The following is a 13,480-nucleotide window of genomic DNA, read 5'->3' as shown; positions in this document are numbered from 1 at the left end:
TACCATCGGATTTGAGTTAGATCGTTAAAACTCATATCCGACAGTATATTCTAACACAGAGGCGTTCCCATAGTGATGGGGACGCTTCAAGTTAGAATATGCTTTGAACGGTGTACATGACTGCCCCCTGCTGCTTGGCAGCACCCGATCTCTTACAGGGGGCTATGATATGCACAATTAACCCCTCAGGTCCTGAGGGGTTAATTGTGCGTATCATAGCCCCCTGTAAGAGATCATGTGCTGCCAGGCAGGAGGGGGCACACCCCTCTCCCTCCCCAGTTTTAAATTCATTGGTGGGCAGTGGGCACCCCCTCCCTCCCCTGTAGTACTGTAGATTCATTGGAGGCCAGTGGGCCCCCCCTCCCTCCCCGTCCTAATTAAAATCTCCCCCACTATCATTGGTGGCAGCGGAGAGTTCCGATCGGAGTCCCAGTTTAATCGCTGGGGCTCCGATCGGTAACCATGGCAACCAGGACACTACTGCAGTCCTGGTTGCCATGGTTACTTAGCAATTTTTAGAAGCATTATACTTATCTGCGAGCTGCGATGTCTGTGACCGGCTGGGCGCTCCTCCTACTGGTAAGTGAAAGGTCTGTGCGGCACATTGCACAGACCTGTCACTTACCAGTAGGAGGAGCGCCCGGCCGGACACAGACATCGCAGCTCGCAGGTAAGTATAATGCTTCTAAAAATTGCTAAGTAACCATGGCAACCAGGACTGCAGTAGCTTCCTGGTTGCCATGGTTCCCGATCGGAGCCCCAGCGATTAAACTGGGACTCCGATCGGAACTCTCCGCTGCCACCAATGATAGGGGGGGAGATTTTAATTAGGAGGGGGGCCCACTGGCCACCAATGAATCTACAGTACTACAGGGGAGGGAGGGGGGGCCCACTGGCCACCAATGTATTTAAAACTGGGGAGGGAGGGGGGTGTTCCCCCTCCTGCCTGGCAGCACATGATCTCTTACAGGGGGCTATGATACGCACAATTAACCCCTCAGGTGCAGCACCTGAGGGGTTAATTGTGCGGATCACAGCCCCCTGTAAAAGATCGGGTGCTGCCAGGCAGCAGGGGGCAGTCATGTACACAGTTCAAAGTATATTCTAACTAGAAGCGTCCCCATCACTATGGGAACGCCTCTGTGTTAGAATATACTGTCGGATCTGAGTTTTCACGAAGTGAAAACTCAGCTCTGAAAAAGCTTTTATGCAGACGGATCTGCAGATCCGTCTGTGTGAAAGTAGCCTACGGCCACGGACCCCGGACGCGGATGCCAATCTTGTGTGCATCCGTGTTTTTCCACGGACCCATTGACTTGAATGGGTCCGTGAACCGTTGTCCGTCAAAAAAATAGGACAGGTCTTATTTTTTTGACGGACAGGAAACACGGATCACGGCCGCGGATGAACAACGGTGGATTTTCCGAGTTTTCAACGGACCCATTGAAAGTCAATGGGTCAGCAGAAAATCACGGAAAACGGCACAACGGCCACGGATGCACACAACGGTGGTGTGCATGAGGCCTAAGGGAAGACTTTTCCTCCTGTCTAAAATAACAGATCTCAGTTTGAAATTCCTAAGAGATGCAAAATAAGCACAATGGATGCTCAAAATAAAGGATTTGTTTTTGTTTTTTATTTTATGTTCTTCTGACTGATCAGAAGAACGGAAAACTAAACGGTGAAATGAACCTAGCCCTAGGCCTCTTGCACACGACCGAATGGCTTTTTCAGTATTTTGCAGTCTGCAAAAAACGGATCCGCAAAAAATACGGATGACGTTCGTGTGCATTCTGTTTTTTGCGGAACGGAACAGCTGGCCCCTGATAGAACAGTACTATCCTTGTCCGTTATGCGGACAATAGGACATGTTCCGTTCCGTTGAAAGATAGAAGGCATACGGAGTACCTTCCGCTTTTTTGCGGATTCATTGAAATGAATGGTTCCGTATACGGAACGGAAAAAAGACGTTTGTGTGCTAGAGGTGTTTTAGTTGGAGGACCAGCATTGCATTTGGCTCCAGTTTGCTTGACTGTGCACTGCCTGTTTTCTGGAACAATTCTTGACATTCTCCTGTGACCCTTGTCGTGGAAGAGTTGTTCCCATCCACAGGGTCCCCTTTTGCTGAATGTTTTTCCTCGATCACACCATTCTCAATACACTCTTGACACAATAGTTTTTGAAATCCTAGTCTAGCACCAATAACCATGCCTCGTTAAAAATTTCCAGGATTGCCCAATTTCTCCATTTTGATCCACAGAAAGCTTGCTCACTTGATTTCGTGCTACACTCTGGGGTCACATCAAATTTCCCTACAGAGAAGCTCCAATTGTGAATGGTGCGGGTGTCTCTAATAAAGGGGACATTCAGTGTATTTGCATTTGGTATGATAGTAAGGACTTCTTTTTTTTAAAGGCTTTTAGCATTCTGAAATCTAGAATATTCCAGGACAAGGTTCCAGTATAGGTTTGGCCAGGCCTTTTCATGGCAATTGCCCTATTTTTCACCCAGAACATTTCCCTGGACACCGATAGCTTACACTACACTGACAGTCTGATGTACTCTATATGTATTATTTAAGTACATCCACATCCAGGACCACAGTTAGACAGTCTCCGTATCTGCGGTATGAATTGTTCCTTTATATTTAGGAAACATACCAATCTAATAGAAATGGACAACCAGAATGCCTCACACTTAGCTGCAGTTATTCACTTTAAAACCAAATTTCTGTTGTCTACAAGGATGAGCAAATCACCGCTAGATCTGTCCACTGGGACCTGATACATTAACAGGACAAACAGCTTTCAATTAAGAGTCCACAAAAAGGGGTTTAAGCACAAATTAACTGGATTTATCCCAGTAATAACGTTGTGGGGAGCTTTACACACACTCCAGGGAGTATTTCATCTTCTGGGGGCCACATCTCAACCGTCATAGTGTGACAATAACATGTGGTGCTCCACAGATTAATCACCATATGCACCTTGTAAGGATGCTGGCTCCTCCCAGGTAGTCCACATCTTATATACACAAGACCTGTGCCTGTTCTGTCACATCTCACATCCTCAGCCATGGAGATACTAACTCTCATGCTCCTCGCTCTACTTTCCTGTGCCAGGAGTGCTCAGACTCATCAGGCAGGAGATGAGTCACCTGAAAACTTCATGGAGGTACCCCCAAGTTTCCTCGACTCACAGGTAAGTCCTGGAAGGGTAAGATTTTTTTTGGACATTTTATTTACTACTTTTTAATGAAATAATCGTATTCACGATGATATGACGCTATCAATGCGGGTCGGTTATTACAGAGAAGATGTATTCTTTTCCAGCATGTCACTTGGTCAAGTTCAAAAACTTCCATTTCTGGAGTCAACACTAATGTCCCGGGTCTTGGAGTAAGAAATGGGTTACCGTAACACATTTTTTTACTTTCGATGGATTGAGGGCACAGCTATAGCATCACAACCATTTCAGATTCGGTAATAGGCTATTAAGAGCCAAAGCTGTTCAGCCCCTGTTCTACGATGCCCAGATATGTCACTCTCTGACAAGTCGTATAAATTATAATGATCCTATGTGTGTTTAGAAATGAAAGGGGTTCTCCAGTTTTTAATGAAAAGATTATGAGGAAATGGTAAGTCAACTGTCTCGTAAGGGAAGATTTTAAAACCAGAGTAATAAGGTAGGGAAATCCATGACAAATTCAAGCCCATGATTCACGTCCTAGAACCCACCAGCCTAAGATCTCACACTGACAAGTATATCATAGTTGTATTTAACTTTATGCATTGGGGATGTAACACATGAGGTCTTTTCTGAGTTGAAACTTCATGGAGGCAAATCAGCCTTGATGTCCCATAGACCAGTGTTCCTCAACTCCAGTCTTCAGGTCCCACCTACCGATTATGATTTGAGAATATGCCACAGAATGAATACCTGTGGTAAGTCTTGACGCACTGACACTAATTATATCACCTGATCAATACTAGGGGAATCTTTTTGAGGAACCCTGCCATAGACCACTAGAGCCAAAAACTGGCCTCAGAGGTGTATGGCATGAGACTGCTGAGGTCAGTGATTCCCTGCAGCAGTATATGGGATGTCACTGCTGCAGCCTGGCTTAGGAGACAGAGCAGTAGCGCTGGATTGCTGCGGGAACAGAAAGGTGAGTCAAGTTTTTTAAGGTATTTTATTAGCCTTCCTGATGTTTGCTCCCAAGATGTTTCAACTTGGACAACCCTTTTACCTGAACTTACAGTCTATGGTGCTGCAAATTTGGTTAAGTAGAACAGTGTGGTGTCTGAGTATTACATGGGGAATGTAGGCAGTTTAATACTGGTGCAAAACAGCTGTCTGAATGAGGTCTTGGCTCCTTGTTCATCTGTAGGCAAGGAAAAAAGAACTGAGATAAATTGAAGCCTCGTTTGACTACAATGGCTCCAATAAGTGAGCAGTAGACAAGTCTCGACAGTTGTGATTCCGAATCCTGAAGTGTTACACAACATCAGGCAGATTTATGGGTCTCGCAATGGATCCTTGGGGCATATTAGTCACAAACCTCCAAAGAACTTAAGTCGATTCTTCAGAATAATCAATTAAACACATCAGTCTTCCTGGCAGCAGCAACCTTGATCACAAGGAAACCTGCCATTCGGGAAGATCAATTACAATAATATGCACAGCAGAGCAGGGTGACATTCCTAAAACTTCTCTCTGACAACACAATCTTGACATGTCCTATATAAATGTATGGGGAATTATTTTTTTAGAATCTCCCTGATGTCTATTGTCAAATGTTGGCAATTATGACTGCAATCCATCAAGTAAGGCTACTTTCACACTGGCGTTTTGGCTTTCCGTTTGTGAGATCCGTTCAGGGCTCTCACACGCGGTCCAAAACGGATCAGTTTTGCCCTAATGCATTCTGAATGGAAAAGGATCCGCTCAGAATGCATCAGTTTGCCTCCGTTCAGTCACCATTCCGCTCTGGAGGCGGACACCAAAACGCTGCCTGCAGCGTTTCGCTGTCCGCTTTTCCGAAACTGAGCCAAACATTTTCTCTGACACAATAAAAAAACTGATCCGTCTCCCATTGACTTTCAATGGAGTTCATGACGGATCCGTCTTGTCTATGTTACAGATAATACAAACAGATCCGTTGATGATGGATGCATGCGGTTGTATTATTGTAACAGATCCGTTTTTGCAGATCCATGACGGATCCGCCCAAAACGCGAGTGCGAAAGTAGCCTAAGGCCACTTTAACAGTCAGTGATTTTGGCTCTCAAAACTTCATCAGGAAAACCGAAACACGTGGCCATGCCCTTAGTGCACATTTTGATGAAATTGGTTGAGCTCACTTGGTACAGCAACGAAATATCCTCAGATGGAAGCCTACCTCAAACAGGTTCACCTCTCTTTGTAATTCTGTTACATCAGTGGTTCATTCTGCTGCTCTGTTCCTCTCCCATGCTTTAAACTGCAGCTCAGACATGTGCCATAACTAAATGGGGGTTTTAAGAAAGCTGTGGTGTTGAGAGAACTACAAGTGTTCATACTTTCTATGATTATGTTTTTATTGAACATATTTTCTTGTACCTGCATTTCAGCTGGATGAAAGTTTCTCATCACAGCCCTTATCGGAGGACAAGATTGGGCTGAATTCCTTGCTCAGAACCATCCTGCACAGCAGAAATGCCCGTAGCTCCTTCCAGTTCCAACCACAAAGGTAGTGGCACAGTCGGTGTGTTATTTTATTATTCTGCACTGGGTCACTGTGTGTCCCTTTATACTTAGGAGATTTAGGGTACCTGCACACGGCGGAGTTGCATGCAGAAAATCGGCATTAAAAAACACACATAAATTCACACTATTTATCACAGATTTTGCGTGCTTTTTGGTGCATATTTTTTCTGTATTTTTAACAAGATTGAGTCGGGGATACATCAGTCGGGGATCAACACAAACAATTGACACTTAGCTCTCCTGATTCTAACTGTGCCATTCTTAGGCCCCTTTCACACGAACGATACGGATTGTTTCCGGATCTGTTCAGGAAAAAACTGAAGGTTTTGCACGCAAGTTCAGTCAATTTGTCTGCAATTGCGTTCAGTGGTTCCGTTTTTTCCCGCACTGGTGCAATCAGTTTTGATGTGTTTTGCACGCGCGTGAAAAATAAACTGAAGAATTACAAACATCTCCTAGCAACCATCAGTCAAAAACGCTTTGCTTCCGGATGCAATGCGTTTTTCACAGAAGCCCCATTTACGTCTATGGGGCCCGGGCTGTGTGAAAAACGCTGAATATAGAACATGCTGCGATTGTCCCGTAACGCAGAACCGATGCGTGAAAAACAACGCTCATGTACACAGACCCATAGAAATGAACGGGTCAGGAATCAGGGCAGGAGCAAAGCATTTCATTCGAGCATTGCAGCTGTACGGAAAACTCGCTCGTGTGAAAGGGGCCTTATAGTGATCCGTGGCTCCCATGCAGATACAATTGGCTTTTTTGAACTATGCAAATTGTCTTTAGTGCGAAAAGGGTGCTGCCATTGCTCAAGTTCAGATCTATTCACTGCCTGGCCCTTCCTTCGGGTGTTGATTGGCAGGACCAGGTGAGATCATGTACCTACTGCCTGGCTTCTGTGCAATGAGTGCACTGGCACCACCCTCATTGCTCTATAGCAGGCATCCTCAACCTGCGGCCCTCCAGCTGTTGTAAAACTACAACTCCCACAATGCCCTGCCGTAGGCTGATCAGGCATGCTGGGAGTTGTAGTTTTGCAACAGCTAAAGGTCAGCAGTTTGAGGATGCCTGCTCTATAGGCATCATCTGCATGTTTCATAAAAGCATTTTATCTGGAAGGGAGCCACGTATTGCTATATGAATGGAAGAGCTGGAGTCAGACGAGCTAAGCCTATCTGGCACTATAGTGATGAGGCCAGTGACGTCTCCCTTTAGGTGTACACGATATTGCATGATATGTAGCCTATAGGGCATCATGACATTACATGTGTACATTTCACAATCTGACCAATCCCGCTGCTTACCACTATGGATGGAGAATACGAGTTGATTTGTCCATTGTGCTGTATGGATGGCACACCTGCGAATGAAGCACCCATTCCTCTAATGATCCAAACTAACCGCATCGTAGGGACATACTATGCTGTAAGTTCTGATGATTAGACCTCCTGTCAGGGCAGGATTTGCTGATGTAAAACAGACAGTGAAACGTGCTTTCTATTGCCTAAATGAAGCCTAAGGGTACTTTCACACCAGCGTTTTTCTTTTCCGGCACTGATTCCGTCAAAAGGGCTCAATGCCGGAAAAGAACTGATCAGGCATATCCCCATGCATGCTGAATGGAGAGTAATCCGTTCAGGATGCATCAGGATGTCTTTTGACTGATCAGGCAAAAGAGAAAACTGCAGCATGTGAACGGTTTTATCTCCGTTGAAAAAAACGGAAGTCTTGCCTGAATGCTGCATCCAGCATTTTTTTTCCCATAGGAATGTATTAGTGCCGGATCCGGCATTCAAAATACCGGAATTCCAGATCCGTCCTTCCGGTCTGCGCATGCGAAAAAAAGGTGAAAATAAATAAATGCCGGATCCGTTTTGCCGGATGACACCGGAAAGACGGATCTGGCATTTCAATGTATTTTTTTTGACTGATCAGGATCCTGATCAGTCTTACTAATGCCATCAGTTGGCATACGTTTTGCCGGATCCGGCGACGGAACTGCTTGCCGGATCACTCTGCCGCAAGTGTGAAAGTAGCCTTAAAGAGGACCTTTCACTAGATTAAAAAATCTAAACTAACTATACAGACATGTAGAGCGGCGCCCAGGGATCTCCCTGCACTTACTGTTATCCCCGGGCGCGCTCTGTTCTCACAGTATCTTCACATGTTAGGCTCCACCCAGGGGAACCTGCCGGGGTCTCTTTCTCCTATGCTGTAGCGCTGGCCAATCGCAGCGCTCAGCTCATAGCCTGAGAGAAAAAAAAACCTCTCAGGCTATGAGCTGAGCGCTGCGATTGGCCAGCGCTACAGCATAGGAGAAAGAGACCCCGGCAGGTTCCCCTGGGTGGAGCCTAACATATGAAGATACCGGAGCCTATACCGGGAGAACGGAGCGGCGCCCAGGGATAATAGTAAGTGCAGGGAGATCCCTGGGCGCCGCTCTCCATGTCTGTATACTTAGTTTAGATTTTTTAATCTAGTGAAAGGTCCTCTTTAAGTCTTCCTTTCATTATATCCTGAATGTAGCTAATATAACAAACTGATATTACACTCTGCTTTCACTATTGCACGAATATAAATTTGCTTCTTTGAATCCCCTTTTTATTTAAGGTTTGGAAGAGATGAGCACAGTCCCATGCAAGGAGACAGCAGGATCCATTCTCGAGGATGGGACTCAGCGCCGCAGTTTTGGAGTTTGGCCGTGCCCCAACGCTTTGGCAGAAAAAAATAATTCATGTGTCAACCAGCGTCCAGGCCACCCTCAGAGCTTGCACTGGCTGCATTGCACTTCAGGAATTATTTCACAGTGCAGTCAGCCATTGCTGTATACCAGCACTAAGCTTTGTATCCGCTTTTGGCAGGCATACAGATCACAAATGCCTCATTGGTTTGCTATGGGTTACTGCATATTAGCATTGCGTTGGGACATAATCTCATCAGCAGCCTCTCTGAATGGTCAGATCTCCTGTAAATATATTACACAATCCTTCAGGGTGATAGACAACACACCAGTCTTTGTATATAACACCTTGTATCACATTATGTAGCGAGTTCCTTTTATTCTTGATTGTGATATGAATAAAATAGTTTACAGCTGCTGTTTGCGGTCGTTGCATTAATCACCTTAAGGAGGTATTCACACGACTGTATCCGTTTTGCAGTCCAGAAAACACCGATACCTGCTGTGTGTCCCGCATTTTCCGCACGATGTAACAATGCCTATTGCATACAAAAACGGGACAACTTCTCCACTGTGGAGCCCAGCTCCTGCTCACTCTTCTTTCTTCCCATAAGCAGCAGGCGGTTGGCACATCCCAGGTCAGTTAATGAAGCGGCTGAGCATACAGACCATGTGGGCCCACACAGAAAGGTGAAAGTATGCTTGCTGGCCGCATGATGACCTCTCTGTTAGTAGAAGGAGAGCGGGGCACACTGCTGATGGGCAACGCTTGGCTCCAGCAGGTATAAGTACAGCCCCATGGGATCTTTTCAACCTAATTAGCATATCATGTTATTCTGGGGGTTAGAGCACATGGATTTGGTACATGTACACATGGCTATAGCAGAGCTCTAGGGCCATGCAAACAGTAAAAAGGGTCTACAGTGGTGACATTCCCTGTAACAATGATCCACTTCAGTTTATTAGGCTAGTTTCACACTAGTGCGCAGTTTTAGTCCAGCCGATTCTCTGCATATTTGCCAAGTTGCACCCAGAACTCCGCTCGTCCCTATTATAGTTAATGGGGCCGGACAGCAATTATGTTGTTTCCAGCAATCCCAGATCGGGGGAAAAAAAGCTGCTCCCTGCCGAACATGCCTGCTGGATTTCTCTAACTCTAGTGTGAAACTAGACTTATTCTGCAATGTTTCACCAGAAGATGACAAAACACCCAAGGTAGAAAGCAATTTTTCACATTATAGGGAGGAAAAAAAAATCTTCCTGCCCCAAAATCTGACAATCAGATTAACTCAATGGATCATTGACCCTTCTCCAGAAATCTAGCAACTATAACATGTAATATAATTACACTACAGAAATACATCCAGGTCCCTCTTGAACTCTTTTAGTGAGTTCATCCTTACAACCGCCTTTGTCTCACTGTTCTTACAGTAACTGCTCTTGCATTGGTGTAGAAGTTAGTCTGTTTTCCCTAACAGCAGCACAACAATGGGGTAATTCTGCCCCTTTGAACTGGTAGGATAAATGGAAGCTTAATAAGTAAACAAACACCTTTATGGTATAGGGGAGGGTGACTAATACCCTCAGTGTGTAGTTATAAAAGTAAAATAAAGAATAGGGTGGGTTATTTGTGCTGCTGTTAGCACTAAGGGAAAACAGATTAATGTTCGACATCCTAACTTTCCTTATGTCCTACCAGCAGCACAACAATGGGGATTCAGCAAGAAGTATTACAAAACTCAAACCTGACCAACCAACCTCAGTCCTTTTTGAATTCAGGAAGTTTCATTTATAATGGTTAATGACGGAGAAGTATGAGCTCCAAAAGGGCTGTGCTACAAATTTGATTCAAGGGACTCAAACTTCTCTCCAGCCAATAGGTGGCAACTGCATCCAGTAGCATCTGCCCCAGTGCAACAGGACAGGGAGAAAAAAAACAAAAAAACAGGGTGGGGTATTAATTTTACAGTGTAGGGGAGGGTGACAGTCCAAGTAGTCTGATTAGTCACTCGTAAAGTGGTAGAACGACATTCTCATCTACTATGAGCCCCTTTTGATGCAACCTATAAGAAACCTTACCTGAAGAAAATGCAGCCTAGAAGTCTCCTCTGGAACATCATGTGAATTTTAGCAACCTACCCTGAGCACAGATGCCTTTAGAACGCTCCAGAGTATGAGAGCTACAAGAAGCTGGTAAAAGGATGGAGTACTATGTGATTGTAGGATCAGATTACACAAACGCTCCAACGTCCCAATGCTATAACGATGCTACGCAGAGAGACCGATAAAGTAGTTTTGCGGTAGCAAAAGGTAAACCTATATTCTTCATGAAACAATTCTGGAGCATCTTTACCTATATCTCTATGTTGTGCAGTTCCTCTATTATTCCTCCTAGAGATTTAGAAATACATGTGGGTGTGTTCCTACAAAGTTTGACAATGTCCAATCAGTGACGTTAGTGTCTGAAGGTGTTGTCCTAGAGCAAGGAAGCCCAATGTGCGGCTCTCCAGCTGTTGAAAAACTACAACTCCCAGTATGCTTGCGCAGCCAACAGCTGAGAGCTGTAGTTTTGCTACAGGTTAAGCATCCCTGTTCTAGAGTATAACAGAAATATTCATATACCCTCAAACCTGATGAATCCCCGTGGCTTGCGTTTTAGTGTCCCTTCTCACCATTTGTACAGCAAGATGGGCTGGCGCTCCACCATTTCTATAACTTCCATTGTAGCGAATGAGAGCTACGCAAACAGCAGCACCAGAGTTATGGAAGCAGTGGTGCTTGTTCTGCTACTGTTTGCGTAGCCTTCGTTCACTGCAATGGGAGTTATGGAAACCGTGGAGGGCTCAGCTGTTTCCATAAGTCCAGGTATCTGGGGCCAGCGCTTAGCCCCACCTTGCCGTGGGACAACCACTTTGTGGTCCAAAGTCCCCAGTTCCTCATTCTATTGATCACAGGGGTCTAAGCAGGGGAACCTCAAGCCAGTAGACATCAACAGTGGATAGGTGTTGTTTTTATTGGAAAATCTGAGTGTTCAGTTGCCCATACCTGCACTCCTGGGGAGACAGGATCCTTTTCTAAGCTCTTAAAGGGGGGTTTATCCCATTAACAGGGGGAGTACATAAAAATCAATAGGCCCCATAGCAAGAATCTGAATTGGGCCCCCTAATTCCACCCACCCCTGGCCCATCCCACCACCTGCCCTTGCGTGTTTTTAATTTATTAATTTTTTTCCGTTACAGCGTAGTAGTTTTTTTTTTTTTTAAATAGTGCAGACATTTTCAGGCGCGGCAATACCTAATACGATTATTTTTATATGTAAAATTGGGGTGATTTAAACATTTAATATATTGGTGTTCACACTGCTGGGGCTCTGATCCACATCTCTCTGCCTTCACTTACAGGTGCCGTGATCAGCGTTGATCGCAGCACCTGAGGGGTTAAACGACAGGAGCGGTGCACTGTCCTTAGTCCTCTATATAATAAGCCTTATAGAACAGTGCCCCCCAACCCTGTAGGAACTCTGCTTGCTTCCCTCTTCCCACCAATAACCATCCCCACTGAACTTTTTTTAAACATACAGCAGTGAGTGACACACTCTGAGTGTACAACTTACTTTGTCCTTGGTGGCAGATTGGCAGTGGCACACAACAGGCCAGGGGCAAGCCGGCGCTGCTGGGGGCTGGTTGGAGTTGGGACTTGGGTCTCAGTGGAACTGGTGGCAGTATGAGGCAGGTGGTGGCAGTGGCAACTGCAGCGCGTGACGTGAGCGCGGTAAGCACAAGACTGCGTCCTGCCCATCCACCCGCCTGCACAGTTCTGCTCTGCGACTCGCACACTGGCCAATCAACAGCACGAGCTTTGCACCACTTAATGCTGATTGGCCAGTGCAGTGCGAGTGCCCAGCAAACAGAGGAGAATGAGCGGCGTTGCAGTATGTCACTGGCTGGGTCAAGGTCTGTCAGAAAGAGAAAGCTCACAGGTGGGACATCGCCCATCGGTGGTTTGCACCCAAAGGGGGGGTTGGCCTGAGCAGAGGGGAAGCAGGGGCCGCCCAGGTCCTAGATAGGGACTCGGGACGGAAGACTGTGGCAATGATAAATGCATAACTAGAGAAATAGGGCGTGGGACCTTCCATGAACTCAGGCCCCACAGCAACTACGTGGGCCGCCTATATACATAAACTAATACATGACAACTTCTAGAACCATACCTGTACATCACATTGATCAAGAGAGATCCCCATTCATTGCTCTAATTGTTCTGCTAGATTTCAAGCTGTCAGATTAAGGGGCATGTCCTTTCTGCTGCAGTTGAAGAAAGTTGAAAGATGGAACTGAGCATGTGCTTCCATTTCAGTGAGCACGGCAGAGAATGTAGAAAAAGAGCAAACAGCAGGTGGCGCTATACAGTTACTGAGAGAGTTATTATATAATACATTTTTTTATTAGATGCAATTACAAAAGTTTTCAGGTTCAAGTGCTGGTTTGAAAACTGTAGAATATTTCTCATGGGACAAACCCAGTCTCCTGGACCATGGTGCTTTTAATAAGCCACTCATTTAATAAATCAAGGAACAAAAAATTGCTGTCAAGTAGAATTTATATTTACAATTCTGCACTTGAATGAAAAGATGTCTTTTAATACTCAAAAATACCTACATCATCTCATGAAACCAATTCATATGTTCTCCAGGAACTGGATCAGGACGGCTTTAGCACAGTCCTGTACAGTAAATACTACAGACACAAGACAGTTGGTCCAAAATAATAGCTCTCTCTAATAAATGTATATAAGCTATTAAAGCGTCCGATACAGGTGGCGTGTTTCTGGTTGGATCCATCTATTTCATGTTCCTGACGGTAGATCTCACGTTCTTATGAGTCTTCGGTCCACTGTGCTGATCCTTGAGGTAAATAATGGACACTTGGACAAGTGCCAAAAAGCACCTTCTTACAAACAAAATAATTTGTCACCTTTAAGATGAACATTGGTCACATTAAAGGCCGCAAAATAAATAGGAACCTGTGCAATGTAATCATGCATGTGTGTG

The 13,480-nt window shown here is 45.2% G+C and overlaps 1 protein-coding gene across 1 annotated transcript; it reads left to right on the top strand.

Moving 5' to 3' along the window:
- The first annotated feature begins 3,065 nt into the window (after positions 1-3,065).
- On the top strand, positions 3,066-8,481 carry NPFF (neuropeptide FF-amide peptide precursor). Its single transcript, XM_040425817.1, has 3 exons — positions 3,066-3,200; positions 5,612-5,730; positions 8,361-8,481. Exons 1-3 carry the CDS (start codon positions 3,075-3,077, stop codon positions 8,479-8,481), a joined length of 366 nt encoding a protein of 121 aa, XP_040281751.1. The 5' UTR covers positions 3,066-3,074.
- The last annotated feature ends 4,999 nt before the right edge of the window (positions 8,482-13,480 follow it).

The sequence above is a fragment of the Bufo bufo genome, chromosome 3 (genome assembly GCF_905171765.1).
Source record: "Bufo bufo chromosome 3, aBufBuf1.1, whole genome shotgun sequence".
Taxonomy (NCBI): domain Eukaryota; kingdom Metazoa; phylum Chordata; class Amphibia; order Anura; family Bufonidae; genus Bufo; species Bufo bufo.
The sequence above is the reverse complement of the archived record's forward strand: the minus strand, read 5'-3'. Positions and strand labels throughout refer to the sequence as shown.